The sequence below is a fragment of the Peromyscus leucopus genome, chromosome 5 (assembly GCF_004664715.2).
Source record: "Peromyscus leucopus breed LL Stock chromosome 5, UCI_PerLeu_2.1, whole genome shotgun sequence".
NCBI classification, from domain to species: Eukaryota; Metazoa; Chordata; class Mammalia; order Rodentia; family Cricetidae; genus Peromyscus; species Peromyscus leucopus.
In genome coordinates, this window is record NC_051067.1 from 69,557,061 (window position 1) to 69,582,026 (window position 24,966).

At 37.3% G+C, this 24,966-nt stretch overlaps 1 protein-coding gene across 2 annotated transcripts in view; it reads left to right on the forward strand.

Moving 5' to 3' along the window:
• The window catches only part of Plxdc2 (plexin domain containing 2), a 401,580-nt gene that overhangs the window by 337,803 nt on the left and 38,811 nt on the right, over positions 1-24,966 (forward strand). The window contains exons 11-13 of one of the 2 annotated variants that reach the window (XM_028870488.2): positions 3,163-3,229; positions 10,034-10,181; positions 11,464-11,502. In XM_028870488.2, the coding sequence (XP_028726321.1) occupies positions 3,163-3,229; positions 10,034-10,181; positions 11,464-11,502 (254 nt within the window). The remainder of the gene's footprint in view (positions 1-3,162; positions 3,230-10,033; positions 10,182-11,463; positions 11,503-24,966) is intronic. The other variant, XM_028870489.2, reaches the window with a different exon arrangement.

Consider the following 24,966-nt stretch of genomic DNA (forward strand, 5'->3'; position numbering starts at 1 on the left):
ATTTCTCCTTATCTCCATGATGTCTCCCTTTGTCAAGATATCTTTTTTATTGCTCTCCTACTCTGTCCCTGTTCCAGCTCGACCATCCCATTCCCTTATGTTCTCATCCCCCACCCTCTACCCTCTATTTTCCCCCCCTTTGCCCCCAGGTTACTCAGGAGAGCCTATTTATTTCCCTTTCCTAGGGCAATCCATGAATCCCTCTTAGGGTCCTCCTTCTTAGCTAGCTTCTCTGGCACTGTAGATTGTAGTCTGGTTATCCTTTGCTTTACAACTAATATCCACTTATGAGTGCATACATACAATGCTTGTATTTCTAAATCTGAGTCACCTCATTCAGGATGATATTTTCTAGTTTAATCCATTTGCCTGCAAATTTCATGATGTCATTGCTTTTTTGCTCCTGAGTAGTACTCCACTGTGTAAGTGCACCACATTTTTTTATCCATTCTTCAATTGAGGAGCATCTATGTTGTTTCCAAGTTCTGGCTATTATGGATAATGCTGCAATGAACATAGTTGTGCAAGTATCCTTGTGGTATGATTGAGCATTCCTTAGGTATATGCCAAAGAATGGTATCATTTCGGTCTTGAGGTAGATGGAGTCCCAATTTTCTGAGAAACCGCCATACTGATTTCCAAAGTGGCTGCACAAGTTTGCACTCCCACCAACAGTGTAGAGGTGTTCCTTTTGTTCCACATCCTCTCCAACATAGGCTGTCATTAGTGTTTTTGATCTTAGCCATTCTGACATGTGTAAGATGGTGTCTTAGAGTTGTTTTGATTTGCATTTCCCTGATGACTAAGGATGTTGAGTATTCCTTCAATATCTTTTGTCCATTTGAGATTCTTCTGTTGAGAATTCTCTTTTTAGATCTTTAGCCCATTTTTTAAATTGGATTGTTTGGTATTTTGATGTCTAGTTTCTTGAGTTCTTTATATATTTTGGAAATCAGTCCTCTGTCAAATGTGAGGTTGGTGAAGATCTTTTCCCATTCTGTAGGCTGTCATTTTGTCTTATTTACAGTGTCTTTTGCCTTACAGAAGATTTTCAGTTTCAGGAGGTCCCATTTATTAATTGTTGTTCTCAGTGTCTGTGCTACTGGTGTTATATTCAGAATGTGATCTCCTTGTGCCAAGGTGTTCAAGGCTACTTCCTACTTTCTCTTCTATCAGGTTCAGGGTAACTGGATTTATGTTGAGGTCTTTGATCCACTTAGACTTGAGTTTTATGCATGGCAATAGATATGGATCTGTTTGCAATTTTCTACATGTTGACATCCAGTTATACCAATACCATTTGTTGAAGATGCTTTCTTTTTTCCATTATACAATTTTGACTGCTTTGTCAAAAATCAGGTGTGCATATGTGTGCAATAAAATCCCCAAAATTCTTGACAAGAGCTGAATATAGTCACTTACACACCTGAGACCCTAGTGCTTTGGGAGGCTGGAGGTAGAGAATATTGGGGCTTGATGGCCACCAGCCTAGTTACAGGTTCAGTGAGAAACTTTGTTTGAAGAGAATAGGGCACTGAGTGATAGAATAGGACAACTGACAATCTCCTCCTGTGAGACCCAGGCATGCACGACCACTAGCATGCATGGACATATGCTATACATACACTCATTCACACACACACACACACACATATGTGCACATACACACACACACATTCACAAACACACACCCCAAAATTAAATTGTTAAAAAAGATAAAGGTAAATGAACTGTTTTATGAAGGAGAAAAGCTGAAAAATAAAAATAAAAATAAATTGGCCACAGTACTTACAAAGCTTCATTGGGGGCATGCTCTTGATTAAAACTACTGGGTCTTAAAAATGAATGTGCTGTAAAGGGTAGATAAAATAGGAAAATATTCCCATTGAAGAAAAGACTGAACAAGATTTTATTGATGTGGTGCTTGCCAAATCAGATGATTTTTTGGAGTGACCTAATCATGCATAGCTGAACATTTCCCCAAAACATACTCAAGATCCCTGGAGAGACTCACATGGTACAAAAAGCTGTTATGCTCAAAGTTGTCATTTATTATAGGTAAAGAAAATGAATTAAAAGTAGGATTGGGAAAAGATTCATAGGACATCGCCCAACAGACCTTGTGAGACCAGGCATTAGCTTGCAGCTGTTTTCTTTTGGCAGCAATGTGCGACAACGGGAATGTTGTCAACCAAGGAGCTCAGCCTGCTTGGATGTCCAGGGTTCTCATAGAGGATCAGTCCTGCAGGGATAGAATATGCCTGCCATTCATCTTATTTGTATCTCAGGCTCCAGGTCTCCAAAAAAGCAACCTATTCAGAATGGAACAGGGATCTATCTTGGAATAAACTCTGACATTCACAATAAGTCATGTTTTCAGTGTAGTCTATCCTATATAGCCTAAGAGTTAAGATCACCCTACTACCCTACTATCAAACAGGTTTTTTTTTTTAACCAGGGTTTAAAGCAAAGTTCTCAACCTATGGGTCACAACCCTTTTGTGCGTCAAACAACCCTTTCACAAGGGTTGCATATCAGATATCATGCATACCAGATATTTACATTACAACTCATAGAAGTAGCAAAATTACAGTTATGAAGTAGCCACAAAAATAATTTTATGGTTGGGTGTTACCATGACATGAGGAACTGTATTTAAAACGTCTCAGCATTGGAAAGATTGAGACTGGCTTAAAGGTTATCCCATGGAAGCTGTTTGAAGACTTCAACACCTCTGAGTTTAATAACAATCAAGAGTTTACAAGATGGAGATACATAAATAAATGAACAAGAAATAGTTTTAAAATGATGACTACAAATGATTTGTAAGCATTTCTTTAGTGATTAACTGGGAAAATAAGGGAAAGAAATCCAACATTATATACTGGTGATTTGTTTATTTTGCTTAGGATTATGTCTGCACTGTGTACTGTGGTAGGCCTCAGGGGAGTGAGGTTTTGCTATATGTGATGCTCACAGTGAGTGAGGGAAGTCAACCAATGAATGGTACAGTGTGTCTCGAGTATTCAGTTCATCTGAAGAAAATGGATGTTGTACTAAACTGAAAATCCGAGAACTATTTATTTACCAGTCTTTTTCTTTCTGTTCCCCTCCTTACATACTATGCTTCTTCTCTTCAACTACAATGGGGTCTTTTTGAAGATGTTCCAGTGGATTTGATCGCCATCGGCAGGACTGGGTGGATAGTGGATGTCCGGAAGAGGTACAGGTGTGTTCTATTGTAAATCACTGGGACCAACTTGACATAACTTGTGACATTGCAACTTAATTAGAATGGTATCTAATTTAGTTCTTTAAAAAAAAAGCTATAGACACTGAAAGCAAATCCTTAATGTATGCCAAATGTTGGGGCTAATGGCTTGCATGTATCACCACAATTTATTCTTACCCATCCTCTGAAGAGATACTGTTACTGTCATGAAGGAAAGAAGGGGTGACGGAATATGGTGTTGGGAGTGTAAATGAGAGCTCACGGCCTTAGGTACCTGGATAGAGAACTGGAGATTCAGGATTTGAACTTGGATGTACAAAAGGCAAATCTTCTAAATATTTGTTCTTTTTGTCATTTAAGCAGTCATTGCTCCTCTTCTAATCTCAAATAGCAAAATGACTGTGGGAGGGGAAAGATTGATCACAGGGAACTAATAAGAGCAAAGTGGTGTAACAGTAGGATAATGTGATTATCATTTTTTCACATGAAAAATCAATTTTAACCTGTCTAAAGTTTCCCTGAATCTTACTGCCAGTCATTTCAAAGCTCCCTAAGTTTTTTTATTGTTCATTAAGTATTTCTTGTCTCTTATTAAGTGTGATTATCTGTATGAATGTATGTGCATCACATGCATGATATGCTCACCGTGTCTAGAAGAGGACAGCAGGTCCCTCCATCAGGAGATGGAGTTATAGGGGACAGTGAGCCACCTGATGTGGGTACTGAAAGCCAAGCTTCAGTTTTCTTTAAGAGTAGTATGTACTCTTAACCACTGAGCCATCTCTCCAGATTCCTCCTTTGTTAAGTTTTAAACAATAAATTTTAATGACAATGAACAATGACATGCATTTTCTCATGTAGTGAATCTAGTCAAGCTGCAGTGCTACTGTAGGAAACACTAGGAATATCTTGTGCTACTAGGAGCTTTGTGAAAATACACTCAGGGTTGGATGATTCATAGAGATCTTTGAGACCATTCTGGGGCTCAGAATGCACCTCAGTGACTTAACAGTTGTCTTGCATGTGTGAGGCCCTCAGTCAGATCTCAGTATCACAAAATAAAATTTAAGATATATAAATAAAAGGAACACTCTTGAAAGTCAACATGGATTATACGTGTAATCATAGCATGCATATGAATTTGAGGCTAACCTGAAGTACATGGTGAAACTCTATGTCAAAAATCCAACCAATCAACCAGCCAACACTGTTGAACTTTTAGTTACACTATTATTATGGGAGCCTTAATCTGATTTTTGAGATTCACTTGGAGAATTAGAGTGATTTACACAAATCATCTATCTCAGTTATCTGACACAGGTCCAAAGACAAAACATTGACAAATCTGATTGTGTTTTCAGATCCTTGTTTTGTTCATTGTGTTAGTTAGTGTTTCTGTTGCTGCAGTGAAACACCATAACTAAAAAGCAAGTTGGGGAGGAAAGGGTTTATTTGGTTAACGCTTCCACATCACTGTTCATCACTGAAAGAAATCAGACAGGGACCCAAACAGGGCAGGATCCTGGAGGCAGCAGCTGATGCAGAGGCCACGGAGGGGTGCTGCTTGCTGGCTCATTCCCCTTGGCTTCCTCAGCCTGCTTTCTTATAGAACCAGCCCAGTTATGGCACCACCCACAATGAGCTGGGCCCTCCCCCATCAATCATCAATCATAAATAAGAAAATGCCCTGTAGCAGGATCTTATGGGGGCATTTTCGCAATTGAGGTTCATTCCTTCCTTTCAGATAACTCTAGTTTGCATGCCAAGTTGATATAAAACTAGCCAGCACATTCACGTAGTCATGGTTTTCTCAAAAAATACTTGAAATGAATGTTCATAATTGTGTAAAGGTTCAGAATATGATCCAGATATTTTAGTTTTCTTGCTCCAGAGTATTCTCCCTATAAAACATACAAGGCAGAGAAAAATCTCCCAAGTACAATGGTGGATAATTTACCATGTTCTTTGGACTGTGATATCATTAAAGAAGGTCAGAATCTAGTGCATTCTGTAATAATCCATGTTTCCTGTTTTCTGTAATTAAATTATCCACATCACTAGCTTTGTGGTAAGCAATCCTTTCCTCACAGGTAAGTACACAAGTTAATCAACTCCAGTCTATTTTCCTTACATAAGATGAGGGCTCAGTATTCTCTCAGGTATAGGATAGTGAATTTCAAAAATAAAGAAACAGCTACAGAGATTAACACAGATAAGTGGGAAAACAACAGTGTTTTTCACTGATGAATCAGTCTGAGAAGTGTTTTTAATACGGGAAAGTAGCATACAATACTAGGAACAAACACATTCTTGGTCATTGATAGTACTAGTGCTTAAATTTCACAATACAATCACATGTACTCATTTTCATATTGTACTTCAGAATTACAGTAGTATTAAACTTGCTAAACTATTACAGATTTTTTAAAGAATATAAAAGGAAATATAAAATACTTTCTTAGTTCTCACATCCATTAAACCAACTAATTCTTTTTATTTATCTATTTTTAAAATATATTTTTATTTTATAATTAATTTAATTTTATGTATCAGCCATGGATTCCCCTGTCCTCCCTCCTCCCACCCCCCAGCCTTCCTCCCCGCAATGCTTCCCACATTTCCACCTCCTCCAAGGCAAGGTCTCCCCTGGGGATTCAGGTCAGCCTGGCAAAATGTCTCAGCATAGGCCCTAGGTTCCACAAAGCCAGCTCATGTACTAAGGACAGGTCCCAGTCCCACTGCCTGGTGGCTTCCTAAATGTTAAAGCTAATCAACTGTCTCACTTATCCAGAGGGCCTGATCCAGTTCCATGCGGGCTCCTCAGCTATTGGTTCACAGTTCATGTGTTTCCACTCATTCTTTTACCACCACCATCACAGTGGTCTCCACATTAGTCTAAATGACCCACAGCTCTGGCCTGGACTATCCTGACAGTTGTCATATTGGCCTTTTTGCTACACAACCTACAGCCAGAGTATTTTTCCAACACAATATGTAGATATTATACCACTGACTAATAAATTCACCATGTTGCATGTGGTGTTCTACTTAACTGAACCAAGTGAGCTGGTAACTCCTGTGTAGCTGTAAGTTTCTTGGGTCCTGCCTGGCCCCCTGCCGTCCAGACAAATCTCTCTCACCCATTGTCCTACATTCATGATGAAGTAAATACACATATTACTTCCAAACTGTATGGCCTATTGGTTCAGGCTTCTTGCTAGCTAGCTCTTTCAACTTAACTCATTTCTATTAATCTATAAGTTGCCATGTGGCCTCGGCTTACCGGTACTTTCATATCTTACTTCTCCTGGTGGTGCTGGTGTCTCCCTAGACTCTGCCTTTCTCGTTCTTGTCTCTCTCCTTGGATTTCCAGCCTGCCTCTAATCTGCCTTGCCATAGGCTGTAGGCCAAAGCAGCTTATTTATTAACCAATGAAAACAACATATATTCACAGCATACAGAAAGACATCCCCCAGCATTTGTGCATAACAAATACATTTCAAATGTACATAGCAGGAGCTTCTTAGTTTTATGGCGGGGGGGGGGGGGGGGGGCGCGGGGGTGGTGTTTTGCCTGCATAGTTTGCTGCTATGTGAGTGAATTGCCAGAAGAGGGCATCAGATCCCCTGGAATTGAAGTTATAGATGCTTATGAGCCACTGCATGAGAGCTAGGAATTGAATCTGGGTCCTCTGGAAGAGCAGTCAATTCTCTTAATTACTGAGCCATCTCTTTAGCCTCCACTGTCAATATTTTATAAATCTTAAAATTATCTTAATCCTTGTCATTCACATTAAAGTCTTCACTATAGTGTGAGATGTGTTGGCACTTTAGGTTCTGAATTTCACTTTAGTTTCGGTAGCAGACACAAATTGTCCACTGGTTTTGCTAACTCTCTATCAGACTCTTTCTCTTTGTGTTCCTTTTCATTTCATGTAATTAGAAATGTGCATTAATTTCATCTTAGTCTGTGGGAATTCGCCCTGCCTGAGTAGACTATGCTTTCTGACAAAGAGAGTTGGCCTGTAGGACTCATGGGTTTCAGGATACCCCTGGTTCTGCCGTCACAGGAGAAGGTTTATATTTATTACCTCATCTACTGCTGATGCAAGGTTGGTCTCCTTTAAGCAATACTTATTGGCATTTGTTCCTCCAGGCCAGCACTGCTTTTATATTTGTGCTTTTAACTGTTACTTAATGTATTTTATTCCTACTGTCTTTAGAGCATATAGGGCTTTGGGGAGGAATGATGGGAAGATAATTAAAACGCATATTTAGAGGTTTTCTCATGTCTTGAAAAGTCTAATACTACTTTAATTTACATTATATACACAACCATCTTCTTTTGTAAATGCAAAAGCAAACCAAATCCAAGATTTCACCTTAAACACAAAGATGTTTAGCAATAACTACTCATTGAGAGCAATAGATAGCAAATCCCATCTCAGACTTCTTTATTTTGAGATGTCCAGGATATCCACATGAATATGTCTTTTCAATCAATGAATGATTGAGCCCAGTTTTCAAGAGAAGAAGATCAACTTGAGATACAGATTTGTAAACATCCAATGTCAAGATGTTAAACGAAAACCTGGGTATAGAGATGGAAGTGCATGAAAAAACACAGAGTGAAAGGAAAGGTCAAGAAATATCCATAAGAATTACAAACCTGAAGGGAGGTAGAATGAGAAGGAAGCAAAAGAGCTGTAAGAGAGGAGTCAAAAGATAAGTGAGTGTGTGTCACAGAAACTGAGAGTGGGCATCTGTGTTCACCAGTGTGAATTAGCCATAGGTGTCCATTGGGAGATTTAGTAACTATAGAGATATGTGGAAACACTGATAGGAGACATTCCAAGTTGAACATGCTACAGTAGCACTGTAACTAAGTGAGGAAACCAAGAATCTGAGATGACCAAGATACAACAAACTGCTAGGAAGTCTGAATATGACTTGATGGAAAAATAGAATAATGCAATGCCAGGATGTATTGTGGAGCATTGTGGGGGAGGGGGGAGATAGAGTATAAGATTAGGCATGCTTACATATGTTTGAATGTTAGCAATAACAAATCATCAGAGAATGACGAATAACTGATGTTGAAAAGAAAAAAAAAATTCATCCAAATATCAAGTTTCCAAAACCCAAAGTGTGGACCGAATTGAATGCAGCTGGAAAGAATATCTATAAGGAATTTTGGTAGCTGCCCTCTGGAATAGAAGAAAGGGGGCATATGTTCAGGCACAAACAAGTATGATGTGTAAAGAAATCCTGCTGATGGTCTCTTTCATCAAGGCTATGAAAGGTGAACCCAGGGCAAAACAGGGAGAATCACTGTGGGATTGTGGTTGTTAAGTAGAGTGAAGGAACTGGTACTCTGGCTTTAAACATACTATTATCCGGACACAAAGTCGTTTCCAGGCACCATTGATTTTCTGAATGAGAATGCTGAGTAGTTTGTGGAGTTTCCAGTGGGGGTGACCATTCTGTCCTGCCTGCCTTTGGAGTGAGCAAGGTTAAGGAAGATTTTTCACTTTGTCCAGAATTGGGCATTTTCCAACAAGGTGCTTAAAAATATGAGAAACTTGAAGGTATCGAAAAGTTAGGTGGAGATGCTGGAAGAAGGGAGATTAACGTAGAGCAATTATCGTGAGTTCAAAGGAGAAGAATTTCTGTAGAAAGATAGACAAGTGGAATGAAACAAGATAAATGGGCTTTGAGAAGAGTTCTGGAGATTTCCATCTGGATATCGGGAAATGTGGATTATAGCTAGTGAGAAGTCAGAGCTAAAGGGATCTTTGAGTCTTTGGAGCTGAGAAGATAGGGCGATTTGAGGAGAGAACAAGCCTAAACCTGTAGTATATCTGACTAATGAAAAAGCTGCTTCCCAGGGACTCTTCATTCACTGCTGATAAGATGCTTCATCCTCCACTAATGCCAAGACAGTTACTTATTAATAATTTTCGAAAATGTCCTGAGTCCCGCCCATGTTTAGAGCGGCCACCTTCTATTGGAGAGATGGGGTCTTTCAAGCCCAAAGAGGCTGTTCACAACATCAACTTTTAACTATAGAATCTGAAGTCCTTACTTGTGAAAGCTGTGGGATTTACTTTTTTGGGTTATGAATGAATGAATGAATGAATGAATGAATGAATGAGTAAATAAATAAATAAGTAAGTAAATAAATAAATAAAAATGCAGGAAATGTTAATCTCCCTGGTATCTTCTGTGTAGCCCTGTTCGGAAGAATTAAGCTGTGTTTAAATGAGGGCTTTATCTGTGTGGTATTGGATATTTCATAGGAGAAAACAAAATTTAAAATTTCTGCTCAACTTGGAGATTAATTTTGAGGTCATAAAAGAGCCTGGGGCAATGAGGAAATGTTTAAGATATAGCATTGTCCCTTTGTCCATCCAAATAGGTGTTAAATCTTCTTTATAGGCACATGCTTTTTTTCTAACTTTAACTTCTTTTACTTTTCGACATTACATATTTCTTAGATATATCTGTCATATAAAGAAAGGTGAGATAAAGAATAATATAAAAAGTTAAATACAAATGAAAATGATGATTCCAAATATCTAAAAGAAGTGTATAATTTGTTGTAATTTGTTACATCCCCCTCTCTCTTATCTTATATTCTTCATAAATTAGCAAAATGTATAAATAGTCTGACCCCAAAATGATTTATTGTTTCTATCAATTTGAGATGTTTTTGTGCTTTACAGTTCAATTTCTTTTATGTAAGTTTAAAAGACACAAATGTGTCCAGTCTGCTGATTTTCACTTCTGTGTCTCCTGCTAGTCAAAAGAGAAGATGTGTGAGAGCACAGAGCCAGTGGAGGCATCTCAAACTACCACGACCTTACACACAACGACCATGCAATTCAGAGTCCTGACCACCACCAGGAGAGCCGTGACATCCCAGCTGCCCACCAGCCTGCCCACGGAAGGTGCCAAGATGGTTTGCTTATTTTTATAGGAAAGAAAAGATTAATGGGTAACTCTTGTTTACTGGAGGAAAAGAATATTCTTTGGCCAATTAACTTTCCAAAGGATTTCTCAGATTCTGAATTACTATGGGCTGAAAACATATGCTGAAATTCTTTATATATGTCATTTCTCTTGTTAAGCATTAGTGGTTATGAGTAATCTGGCTCTTTGTTCCCCCTAGAAAAGAACCATTTGCTTCTTTTTATGTGACTAAATTTAGTTGTCGCCAGACTACATTCCTGACACAGGATTCAAAAGAAATATGCACATAAAATGACTATTGATATGAAATTCTGAGCAGTAGATCATTTTACTAACATGCAGTTATATAGTAGTATTTTCTGAATGTAGTCAATCACAGAGACACTGTGAGCATCATAAAATTGTTCTTGAAGGGTACCTCCTTTTATGGAGAAAATAAAACTACTAAAGTTTTTTTTAGGTAAAATTCATGTGTGGAGGAAATTTAATAGTCAATATTTGATAACTTTCTATTCTATATGGTATTAGTAAGAAGGAGGGGCTACAGTATTTATTTAGGGGAGAACATACTTTCATATCTTATTGTCATAAGCGCTGCTTTCTTTGGAATAGGAAGTTAAATTTGAAGCCTTAAGTGGCTATTATAAAGTAAGTGGAATGAAGAGAGATGGAGGTTAAATGCCAACTGCTTTGTTTTTCTCTTAAAAGAAACATATAGTTAAATTCAAATTATTTTGGGTCATTATTCTAAAGACTGTGAAAAAATGCTTTAATTGAAACACTAACTTTCATAGTAAAATATAACTTTTGAAATGGAAAATTATACCCCATGTTTATCCATTCAGGTACAGATGTATCCATTACTGATATAAATTTTTAAGATAAGCCTTTAAATATTGATAAATCCTAGCTGTTCCTCTTAATCTGTAATATTTTCAGTCTTGATTTCAATAAATAATGTCCTATTGTAATTGTTTTAGAAAGTTAAAAACCTATTTCATGCTACAACTACAGTTTTTATCATTCTCACAGAGTTGGGGCTCAGATATGTAACTAATACCTTAGTCCAAACAATCACTGAGAAATTTTATTACTGCATCATGTAAAATTGGTGCTTGCTCTCTCACTAAGCTAGAATCTATTCTCTAAATTCTGAACAGCAAGTGTTTGAGTTAAGGCAGTTAATTCAGTTAGCCAGTATGAGATTCAAGCATCTTTAAAATCTTTTTCTTGTGTAATAACGTCCAACTTCTCTTTCAGATGACACAAAGATAGCACTGCATCTCAAAGATAATGGAGGTAGGAGTGCTTATCTTTCTTTCGTAAACATTTGTAAGACACTAATTCATTTTAATGGGATAAAAGGGCATGTGGGATTCCAAAGACAGAATAGGGTTTGATTTCATTCCAATTGGTGTTTAACATGTGAAGAATTCAGTGGTTTGGGTCAAAAAATGAAACAAAATCCTAATCCTTGTGTTTGTCTATACAATTGCATGACATCAGCCACCATCTATGAGGTCAGACAATCATCCACACATATTGCTGCACTGTGTTGCCCTTCTCCTTAGGTCAGCGTGTGTATAGTTATCTGCACAGCTGCAGACACTTGTTACAAAAGTTTTCTTTCACTGAGTTGTATGGTTGGTTGATTTGCACAAACAATTAAAAAATAGGACAGTAAGTATGGAAATATATTGTGATCAATCTTTTCATCTGTTATGTGATTCAAAGGACAAAATTTAAATATTCAAAAGAACATGTACAAGTAACAAAGTTTTTCTAAGAGAATTTAGGAGTATCTATACTGGCACTTGAAATTTTGAAGAAAATGGATTTTTAACTAAACAATACCATGAAAAATATTAATTGTTTTTTAAAATGTACTTTTACTAAACTATATTAGCTCATGGCTATGATAGATACTGATCAAATGTATTTTTATGAAAAATTCTTTATTTGCTTCAAGGAAATATTGCTATTTCTTAATAGCATCTATCATACAGACATGAAAACACTTTGACACTGGCCTATGCATGGGTTACTTCTGTAGTCTCATATGATTTATTAGCTGAACCTCATACAAGAGACTCAAGTAGTATGATGATGAGTTAAAGATCAGTCTCAGATAAGTAAGGAGAGCTTGTCTCAAAAATAACAACAAAAAATGACTGAGAAAGGAGAAAGGAAAAAATAGATGATAGATGACAGATGACAGACAGACAGACAGACAGACAGATGGATAGATAGGTAGGTAGATAGATGATAGATAGGTAACTGATTGATAGGTGATAGATAGATAGATAGATAGATAGATAGATAGATAGATAGATAGATAGATAGATGATTGATAGAGGATGTAGTTGAGGCTATTTCCCTTGTAACTGTAGAAAATCGTTCCTAAACCACTCAATCTGTATTAAATAACCAATGGTCTGTGCATTATTAGGTCAATGCTTATATGTATGTACATCCTAGAGTTTACACCAGACCATCTAAAAGAACAACAGCTTGATTTCTCTATAAGTGTCATTGCACCAGTTGTCTACCATTTCATACTTGCCCAGCATGTTTTGATGCATTAATTTTTTATTCATTATTGCATTAAATCAGTAAATGGGTATATTTGTAGATGGCCCTTGTGAATTACAGTTGTAAAAAACTAAAATCACAGGATACAAAAGTTGTTAGCAATTCCCAATTCAAGATTTTCCAGAGAAGGATGTTAATAAGTATCTTTTGATCCTAAGTCCTAATATCAGGTCACCCCACTTTCAGGAATGAGGAGATGTCGTATTCTGTGAAGTGGGGTGTTCATTCACACTGCTTCTGAAGTCCTCTGTCTATGTAAGGAAGGCATTCCCAAGATACTGCTGGTTTTTCTGTTATATTTGTGATGTTAAAATTCTTAACACAAGTAGAAGTTTCATGTTTGTTGTAGTTTTCTTTCTTCGTTATTCTGTTTGTTTGCTTGTTTGTTTAATTTTAACCTGCTCAGGAGATTCTATATTGTTAACAGGGAAAAAATGATTCCTGTGATCTTTCGTTAATAAGTATGAGATCCTCTGAGTGGATGATTATTAAAGTTTCTTCAGTGAAGAATTGTTTACCACCTTGGTTCACTCACTCATCCATTTAATCATATCTTATGAATGCTTGCTATACCAAGCATTGTTGCAGGCTTGAAGCTTATAACAATGGGTGATTGTTAAATAAATTCTTTACTTCAGTGAATATGTCCTCCAAAGAATCTTCAAGATGATTGCGAAGATATTCTGTCTATCATTTCTCCAGTATTTGGCTATAAAATTGTCTTACAAGTAGCCTCTCACAGAATTAATTTTTGTAGAATGCACATTGAAAGTAGATCCCTAACATATTACCAATTATTCCCAGTAACATCTTAGTTTTATTTAAAGCATTAAAGGATCACACAACAAAATATGTTCTTAAACTGTGCATTAGAAATAGACTGTGATGGTGGTGAGAGGGGAATTAAATAAACCACATGATAAAAAATGTAGCATTTGAAGTACACTTGGCAAGGAGTTGTTGCATTTTGAAATAGTATTTAGATAATGGATAACACAGGGAACCATCAGAATTCCAAAATAATCACAATGAGTATGAACATTTTCCACACCTCAGATTGTTTCAAGTGCCTTTGCCATATACCAATCTGAGCTGAATCTAGCTGTATCTCTTCTAAGAATGCTTGGCTGCAGACAGAACTTGATAAACGTTCAAAGGCCTTGGCATTGAGCCCTAGCACCATAGAGAAACAAAAAGCACTTAGGAGCATCAGAGTTCACTTCCCAGAACCTACCTCAGCAGGCTCAAAACTGCTTGTAAAGCCAGCTCAGGGGATCTGACACCTCTAGTCACTCTTGGAACCCACACATTTATACACATAATTAAAAACAATAACATAAATATCTTCAAAGTATTACAGAAAGTTAGATTGTCTAGCAGAAATGGAGACCCCAGTTTTAATCCCCAACACCACAAAAAGGAAAACAGAAACAGAATAAAAACAAACAAACAAAATAGGTTACTAGAGTTCTTTGGGACAGAGTAGAGATGATGATCTATGTAGGAGACTCCCTATGAGTAATGGCTTTATAAAACTGATTCTTTCTCACAATACAAATCCCTTTTGTTTGACCTAAGGAATGCCAACAATAAGCTGTTTTACTTACACCTGACCTGAACCTATGGAATGGCAACAATAAGCTGTTCTACTTAAATCCACTTCATTGTATTTCTTTTCTATAATGATTGATTACACTTGCTAATGTTTAAAAATGAAATTTCTTTTTTATACAGTCACACACTAGTTTCCACTTCATCTGTTCTGCTGAAAGTGGGATGCATTAGGCTCCAATGGAACCCAGTTGCATCACAGTCAGTGGTCTCCAGTCTCCAAAACCCAGATATATCTTGTAACATGTCCAAAATTTAATTTAAAGTTCTTTCAGCCTAATTTAATTTAAAGTTCTTGGCTTCTCTAGAAATTCTTGTTGAACTCACTTGGCAAGGGAACCCAGATTGTGTTCTTAGAATTCATAAATATGTGGATAATGGTTATAGTTATATGCACTTGAAGCAAAAATCTCTTTAGGATTTTCAGATTCCAGGGATGGTTTATTAGAAGAATTTTACCTTTTAAGAATGTCTGAACTGAGCCGGGCGGTGGGGGCGCACGCCTTTAATCCCAGCACTTGGGAGGCAGAGGCAGGCGGATCTCTGTGAGTTCGAGGCCAGCCTGGTCTCCAAAGTGAGTTCCAGGAAAGGCGCAAAGCTACACAGAGAAACCCTGCCTCAAAAAACCAAAAAAAAAAAAAAAAAAAAAAAAAAAAAGAATGTCTGAACTGTATAGATTAGCAGCCATGACTACTAACGGCTTTTCTGACATTTGAATAGGTTGCCTTCAAATGACACTCACCACCTAATTAGAAATGTAAATGTCTTCAGGATGCAAACTGAAGACAGTTATCCAGGACACAGAAGAAGTTTGCTAGCTGAATCAAGGGCATTATTTTTAATCGAAACATAACATTTTTGACTAGAATTAAACTAAACTTAGCTATCCTAATGGTGATTTTCTGCTATACTGCAATTGTGAAAATTATTTCAAGCTTCATAACCCTGAACAGACTTCGTTATTTTAAATTTGTCATCAGAACTATTAAAGTACCAAAATTGTATTCTTTATTGATTGTCTTAAAGGTTTTTCCATTTTATTGAGTTGAGTTTCTTTTTAAAAATGTTTAAGCATACATTTTTAATTGCTACTATTTAAACTCAGCCTTATACACAATCCTGGTGTAGAATAAAAGGCCAAGACTGCCATTCCTTCTCATTGCTATGAATGTCCTATCCCTGGAGCACAGAGGCTGGCTTTTCTAAGTCAGAGGGTGGTGTCTGCCCTAAGAGGTGATGCAATTGCTACATCTCAGCATGTTGATGAAGTTAATTCAGGAGTAAATGTCTCTAGAGTGAAAGGTTGTAAAAAGCCAACAGAGATGAGCTTTGATGCTTCCCTGGCTGGTTAAACTCAAGTTCTGTTGTGTTCAGTTTCCTATTTCTGAACTTAATCCTAAAGTTTTGTCTGGAAATAAATGTTAGAGCAGGATCCTGACTTACACAAAACTGCTTCTGAGGTCCTATTTTTTGTTTAGTCTGTTGTGGCAGATCAAGCATCTACTGTTACGTTTATCCTTCAGTCAAATTATTTTTTGTCTCTCATACATAAATCATCAAAGCAACATGTCTTGCGCTGTGTTTGTGCTGCCTTTTGTTTTTCATCTACTTCCTTTGTGGAGATCACAGTCTCAAAAGCAAAGGGAGGCTGTTATTTGCTTTTGACAGGCTATTGACTATCTATCACCTTCTGTTTGGAACACTGTAAAATATCTTGGCATTTTGTTTTATCTCTGGCTTTGTTTGGCTACTTTTCATGCTAGCCCCAACTCTATTCTGAGCACATATCTAGTGTAACAGTGAACACTTCTTATGCTTTGAATGTTTTGAGACTGCCCCAGTATTAAGACTATCTCTCCTCAACTATTTTAAAGAGTTGTGGTTCTCATCTCTTTCTTTATAATGAGTTCTTTTTGTTGTTTGCTAATTATTTTTTATTTTGGTTTACAAAATTAAAAAAATATTCTATGCTGGGACTGTCCCAATTCAATTTTAATATCTGAGCTTAGGTCCCGGCTCTCAATATTCCCACCAGTTCCAGTAAAAGAGTGGTGTGATCAAACTTCATCAATCAATATAGAACATCAAAAAAATTAGGCTAGGGAATCTTGTTAAAAATATACATTTTAATGGAGGCTCTAGAAGAACAGAACTGTAGCCTCAGCTAGTCAGGAGGATGAGACAGAAAGGTTCACATACCAAGGCATACCTGGGCTAGAGTGAGTTCAAGACCAGCCTGGACAAACTAGTGATAACTTGCATGGAAATAAAAAGTAGAAAGAAGACTAGGGTTATAGATCAGAGAGATAGTGCTTGCTGGGAAAATATAAGACCTTAGTTCAGTCTAGAATAATCAATCAATCAAATGGCCTAATGACTCCACTGTATTTCTTACTAACTCTAGACTAATGAAATTGCCACCCCTTCTCAGAACTCACCTGATTATCAAAGGTTGAGTGTTTGATTTCTTCATGGCCAATCCTTAGAATAAGAATGGCACTTGTATCTCTGAATCCACTCATTGGTCTTGACTGTGGCTATCCTGAAACACTTTAATTGTTGGCAAAGAAAAATTGGTTCCATTTCCACCTGAAGAATGCATCTGCTTTCTTGGATACAAAGGACCTGAAAGCATCATTTCTGTTACCCTTGTAACTCCTCTGAATGTAGTGTGTAAGAATTAGTTTAAGATGTTGGCAAGTTTATTTGTTTTAGTAAACATGGTTATGCTTTCTGCTTTGTTGAACTAAATGAAGTTGCTATTTCAAAGTCATTTTTACCTTAAAAGTTGTGATTTCATTGTTGTGATTTCATTGTTTCACCTAATAGCTTGAAAAATTGTTATCTGGCATGAGGAAAGAAAAATAAAAACAACTCACATTGTAATGGCCCTTTATCTTCTATGTTGATGTGTAGGTGGTATTTGTAGTCAGAATTTCTGCTTCTAGTAGAACATTGAATAAAATATTATGTACCATTTAAGACACTGCAAATATATTTTCTATTAGCTGCTTTCAAATGCCCTACCATGTCCACTTGATCAATAACTACTTTCTCTTTAAATCCAGTTTTATATCTATCTGCCCTATTCCTGGACTAGGAAATATTCTTCCAGAAGAAAGAAACTTCTATATTGGATTTTGGTACCTGACACTTATGAGTGATCTCAGAAACTTGTTTCATATACAAGTCACGTCAGTGTGTTAGCCATGTGTGCTGGTTTAACTGAGAATCCCACTCTAACTCACCCCAATAGACTCATATATTTAAATGCTTCCTCTCCAGTTGTTTGAACTATGTGGAAAGGAGTAGGAGGTGTGGCTTTGTTGGTGGAGGTGTGTCACTGGTGGTGGACTTTGAGGTTTCAAAAACCCATGCCATTCCCAGGTAACACTTTCTTCCTCCAACTTGTGGTTCAGAATGTGAGCTCTCAGCTCCTGCTCCAATGCCATTGTTGCTGCCTGTTTCCATGCTCCCAACTGTGATAGTCATGGACACTAACACTCTGAGACTGCCAGGTCCCCAGTGAACTCTTTCTTCTACAATTTGCTTTACTCCTTGTGTCTTATCACAGCAATGGAAAAGCAATCATGACACTACGTGTGGTATTTCTGTAATTCCAGCAGCTGGGAGGTAAAAGTCAGAGGATCAGAAGTTAGAAGTTATCTTTAGCTACACAGTAGGTTCAAGATCAGCCTGGGCTACATGAGACCTTGTCTCAAAAACACTGTGTGGAAGGGGGGAGGGAAAGGAGAGGGGCAGAAAGAGAGGGGAGGTGCAGAGTTAAGCAGTAAATTCTGCTCATTTTCATGTGAACAAACAGTTTTTAGTTATCATATAATACAGCGATCCACTTAAAAAAGATCACAATACTTCAAAAATACTAATTTTTATAACAGTTTGATGCTTCATTAATTAATACTAATTTCTACTTTAGTTTCCTTCTTTGGTGTTCAAATAACACCATGCAAAAATTTAAAGAGAAAGGTTAATTACTTAACACTAATTCTTAAATGTTGTAAGCTAACTGTGGCCAAATGCTATTATTGCAATTACAACAATGAATTATCAACTTGTTCCATAAAATTTAAGCAGAAGTGCTTTTAGTACATGTTAACATTAATGTTCAGCAACCACCAAAGGAAAAACAATAGTCTTGAAAGTTAAGCTGAAAGTCTTGGAGACATTTAAATAGAAGTGTAAAATGTATTTATTGGACCCAAAGAAGGCAGGAGAGAAAAGGATATGGAATACAGAACAGGCAGATCCAACCAGACAGGCAAACCAAAACAACAAAATGGCAGATGAGTTCCAACAACAATAGTTGTCCTAGTTGAAACTAATAATCAGGCATTGCTTATCAGACTGACATCTTCAAAAGCAAGATGCATTCCAGAGGTAAGGCTAAGTGACAAGAGTGCTTCCTCAGCACACATGAGGCCCTGGATTCAATCTGTGGCACCACAGAAAACACAAATCAAGACCAACTATGTGTAGTGTATGATTAATGTGCCAGGAAAACAAAAGGTTATGAATATAAAGAGCTCCAAGGTGAAGTGACTGGAAATATGCATATCATAAACATAAATTTTAAAACCTGGAGTAACTAAGTATCAAACTAAACTTGAACACACAGAGATAAGCAAGAAAATATAAGAGGGTCAGTTCATCAGAAAAACATAACAATTTTTGAAAAATTAGTCAAAAAATAGAGGGAAAAAGATTGCTATACTTTAAACCACATGATCAACCAATATGGATATGATTAATGATTTTAGATTTCTGTTTCTAACAGCTATAGAATATGAATCAATTTGGCTTGGTAGTTAAGAGCACATGCTGTGCAATCATGAGGACTGAGACTTGGATTCAAGTAACCACATTACAAGCCATTGATACAAATGGCTGTAACCTCAGCTCTGAGGGATTTTATGCCCTCTTCTGGCCTCTGGACTTGGACATGAGTGTTCGCTTGCATGCACACGTGCACACACACACAAATACACACCCATACATGCATATACACTCATGTAGGCATGAGCAACAAAATGTCAATACAAATATACACATTTTAATCTTATTAAGTAAATTTTTAAATTACTTTTTTCATTTATTTTGCATCCCGACTTCAGTTTCCCTTCCCTCCTCTCCTCTTGTTCCCTGCCCCCCTCACTTCCCTCCAACCCTCCATCCATTCCTCCTCTGTTTCTGTTCAGAAAGGGGCAGGCCTCCCATGGGTGTCAACAAAGCATGGCATATCAAGTTGAGGTAGGACAAAGCTCCTCCCTTTGTATTAAGTCTGGGTGAGGAGGCAGCCCAGTATGGGAAATAGGTTCCCAAAAGCCAGCTCAAGTGCCAAGGACAGGCCCTGATCCCACTGCTAGGAGTCCTACAAATAGACCAAGCTACACAACTGTCACATATGTAGAGGGCCTAGGTCTGTCCCATGCAGGCTTCCTAGCTGTCAGTCCAGAGTTTGTGAGCTCCTATGAGCCCAGGTTAGTTGTTTCTGTGGGTTCCCTTGTGATGACCTTGACCCCCCTGGCTCTACAGTCCTTTTTCCCTCTCTTCAACAGGATTCCTGAGCTCAGCCCAGTGCTTGGCTATGGATCTCTGTACCTGCTTCCATCAATTACTGGATGAAGGAGCTCTGATGACAATTAGGGTAGTCTAGTCTGAGAAAGACAACTACCACATGGTTTCTCTCTTTTGTGTGTCTTAGAATTTATAGTCTCATAAAATCATATAAGTAGCAGTGACAAGAAAGGAGAGGAACTGGGGAGCAGAGGGGACTAACAGGAGGAAGAGGTGTGGAAGAGTATGCCCTTATATAACCCCGTCTAATAACAATAAAATAAATTTTAAGGTGGAATTAGGAAGAAAATACAACATTTGGATTATCCCCAAATATGTAGCAAGTCAATAATACTGAATAATGTATGATTAAAAAAGAGACTATAACAAAATTTAATAACACTCAAAGAAGTAATAATGAAATAAAATAAAATAATGACATCTTGCAAAGTGAGGTGAAGAGACCAGCCAGCCACTTCAGATTGCTTATAGTATGACTCAGTTTATATGAAATTCATATAAATACAAAGTTAATTTACAGTAATACCAATCAGTTCAGTGCTTGCCTGTGGGTTAAGAGTAATAAAGATTGAAAGAAGAACAAGAAAACTTTAGAGGGAGCCAAATTATTCAGTATCATATTTTAATCATTACTGTTTATTTATTATGGTATATGTGTTTTAGATATGTGCAGGTAAGTCCAGCTGTCCCTAGAGGCTGAAGCCAAGGCATGGGATGCCCCTGGAGCTGGAGTTATGGGCAATATGAGTAACCCAGAGTGGGTGCAGGAAACTGAACTTTGGATCTCTGTAAGAGAAATTAGCCTGCTTTTTTGAAAGGATTAAATATTTTATTCATTTTTTATTAGTTAAAACTTTATTATAAAGAATTTGCTAATAAAAACTTTATACACCAAAACTAATGACACCCAAGTCTACATCTCACTGAACTTCTACACAATTAGAGTAGCCATTCTAAAGCTATGGAGCTTTATATTGGATTTTAATTGATTAATCTTTAACGTTTTATTTAAGATATAGTTACATCACTTCCCCTTTTCCCTCCAGCTCCTCCCCTTCACTCTCAAATTGAGAGCCTCATTTTCTTTGATTGTTATTGCTACATATGCATGTATACATAAATACAACCTGTTAAGTCCATTTTTGTTGTTTAGATATATAAGGTTTCAGGGGTGACCAATTATTATTGAATAACCAAGTCAGGAGGCACATCCTTGGGAGAATCTAATTCTCCCTGTCTCTCAGTAATCATTAGTTGCCTGTAGTTCTTAGTCTAGGGGTGGGACCCTATGAGATCTTTCCTCTTCTGAGTTAGCTTGTCTGTTGATATTGCCATTGTTCAGATGCTGTTTATGCAGCCGTTTTTAGGAGAGGCAGTCTCACAGCAGACTTCTTGGTACTCTGGTCCTTAAAATCTTTCTGCCCCTCTTCTGTGATGTTCCCTGAGCCATAGATGCTGAAGCTGTGCTGCAGCTGTATCCATCGGAACAACCCATTGATCTCTGTAGTGTGTCCAGTTGTGGTTTTCTCCATTTGCTATATAAGGAAGCTTCTTTGATGAGGGGTGATGGTTACACTTATCTGTAGGTGTGAGAATAAGATTTAGAATTTAGTTAAATATTTATGCAAAAAGGCAATAGTAGATTTTCTTCTGAGATCCATGGTCTCACTAGGCCAGGACAATTGACTAAGTTTCTAGTTAGCCCTCTTAACTGTGGAGCTGTCCTCATGGCCATCACATTCCATATCTTGCTTTAGATAAGGTTACTTGGGTAGATATAGTTATTTAAGTTTGTTAATTTGCATATCTACAATCTGTATGTTTCAATAATATAAATTTTATCTTGATTTCAAAAAAAGAGAAAACAGCACATTTTGGTATGCTTTTCTTCAAAGTATGTTTACTTTCTTCATGTCTTTTTTAAGAAAATGCTTCCAGATGTCTTGAAATTCTCCTCTAAAGCCAAGAGATTTATCTTTACTGCATCAGCTTCTTTAATTAATAGTTGGAAAATTGGACACTTCTGATTACTTATGTTTTACTTTAAATTATTTATAGAACCTTCCAATTTACTTGCTAATAGTAAATTTAGCTAATTCTTGGAATAATAACTTTCCACCAGGCAGGTTCTGAGGGCGTGGCATATTTAACCTACTCAGCCTCTCCAGGAGGAGTTCTCAACCTTCCTAAAGCTGTGACACTTTAACAGTTTTTCATGTTGTGCTGACCCTCAACCATAAAATTATTTTCATTGCTATTTCATAACTTTAAATTTGCTACTCTTACGAACTGTAATGTCAGTTATCTGTGTTTTCCGGTGGTCTTAGCAACCCCTGTGAAAGGTTGAGCACTGCTGCTCTACAGCATCCTGTCATCCCTTTCACACATGAAGTTTCAGAAGCACGGAGTCTGTCCTTTGCCCGAAGGTCCCATGCATGTAGCACTTTACCAGTACACTGCCCTCCCAAGGTTATTGCTTCTCATGTTGCTTGGGTGATTCTACATTCATTTAGTGGTCAGTTCTCCTCTACTAAACGATCCCATAGGTCAGACAGGAAACACCAACTTTGCCAACTCCATTGTAATATAAAAAGGAGCCTTGTTACTTCTCAGATCCCATCCCTCAACAGTCTGAAAGCAAAACCCGTGCAACTATTTAAATCATGAGTTAGCTATGCATCAGGTGGAGGCTTTTGTACAGTTGACTGACTGAAACAAGTTAAATCCATCTCATGATCACCCACAGACAAACAATAGTCTCTCTAATCATCAATGCATGATAATATATTTTTTGTAAGACTTGGTATCCCAGGTCTTGAGAAACAGACAGTGTGGAAACATTGCTGTCACTGTTAGAGGGACAGTTTTAGCCTGTGTTTTCAATGATATTGACTCCTAAACTGTACACACCAAGCAAACTGTACCTTAGCAGTTTCAGGTTTTTCTTCCTCTACTTCATACATGAAACTTTATTTACTGACTCTAATAACATGATCTAAATTGAAACTCAAAGCTCTAGCCAAGTGTTATTTAGGGGGAGGGTATTGTCCTCACCAGTCTCTATCTCCCTGAGATATATCACCACAGATGGAATCCTGCTCATATTCCCTTCTAGGAACCTGAAGCAGACATCAGGCCACAATAGTATTTCAATTGTAAGTACATCAATAACTCGGATTCCAATTCTGAGGTATACAAATTACCAAACTAACATCTTCAGCAGCTAAGTGAATCCATGTTTTTATTTCTGCAAAATTCAAAGGATTTTAGTCTTAAGTATGAGATGTGAGATCAGTGAACTTGAGTTTTCCTGGGGATCTTGGAATTTTCAAGAGCAGCTTTGGTCTGAATCGTAAAGTGTTCTTATTAATAAGATCAAACCCAGACCAGGTATTGGGGTGAAATGCTGGATGGTCAGAGAGACAGAACAAGACACAGCGAACCTCACCTGGCCAACTTCTCAGCTGATCTTGTTTCCTCAGCCTGGAAGCCTCTGTGTCCTCATCCCAATGGCTCTCAGCTGAACTGCTGCTCAAAAGCCTGAATGCTTAACCAGGCCAAATGCTTAACTAGCCAAATGCTACTAGTTTCTAGTCCTCATACCTTATATACCTTTCTGCCTTCTACCATGACTCCCTGGGATTAAAGGCATGAGTCACCATACTTGGCTATATCCTTGAACAGATGGATTTCTGCCTCTGGAATGCTAGGATTAAAGGCGTGTGCTACCACTGCCTACCCTCTATGTTTAATATTGTGGCTGTTCTGTCTTTGACCCTAGATAAGTTTATTTCCGGGAACACAATACCACCACATTTCCCCTTTTTTGTCTAAAATTTTAAAAAAAGATTATAACTTATACAAGAAAAATTATATCCAATAAGTATATACAATATACACAGTCAAGATTACATTAACGATGTCTAGTCCATTAACATTTGACAGATTCAGACAAAAAATTCCATTATATATATAACAATGTCCAGTCCAGTAACATTTGACAAATTCAGACAAAAAAATTTCATTACTTATCTTATTTAAAACAAGTAATTCCTTTTTTAAAGTATTTTTTCTTTCCATAATAGATTCAGTAATCTACCTTTTGTCATTTTTATGTCTTCCTCTTTTTCTTTTTAGTGTAGAATCAGTGATCTACCCATTTATCCTATTATTCTTTATCTTTTTTTCTCAGAATAGATTCAATGATCTATCTCATATCTATATTCTTTTCTGTTTTCTTTCTTTTTTAAACAAAACTTCTGAATCTAATCTCCATGTTCAGCTTTTTTCCTGACCATTAACAATTAACAACTTGTAACCAACCACCATAAACAATGACAATATCCATAACTCATTAAATGACCAAAACCTCCCATCCCACCTCTTGGGAATGTGGGTGTCCTCTTCTTAAAATTACTTCCATCTTTAGGAAATCCTGAAAAGAAAATTTTGGGTTACTTGTCAAGTACTGTATCATTTGTCCAGTTGCTGCATAATGAGAAAGTGCAGGGCTTGTTTCAAGTCCTTATTCAAGTAGTCTGTCAGGCTGGATAATCTCAGCTAGCCATCTCAAAATTGTCCTAAGCAGTTTGTAGTCCAAAATCAATCTTTTGGTGGTGTTAATCAGCTTAATGGCTTTACTACAGTCCTTGTGGAATCATCATTGTGGAGTCCTGTTGTCTTTTTGAAGATTTCAAAGTCACCGTTAGGCGTGGTCATGGTTCACTTTTTTGGGGGGTGGGAGAGGGGCCTTTCTGTGGTTTGGAGTAATCATAGTCTAATAAATGTCTGTCTTTTGGAACCATAAACATTCTTCCCTAGAAAAGAAAATCTTCACAGCAATTTCTTCCCACCATTTGTTTTACCAAACTTTTCCAAACTGACCTTTGCCGATGCTTTCTTGTAACACGATGGTCCTGGCAATTGTTCTCTGAACAATTTGTCCCAGGTGGCTGCATCACTACA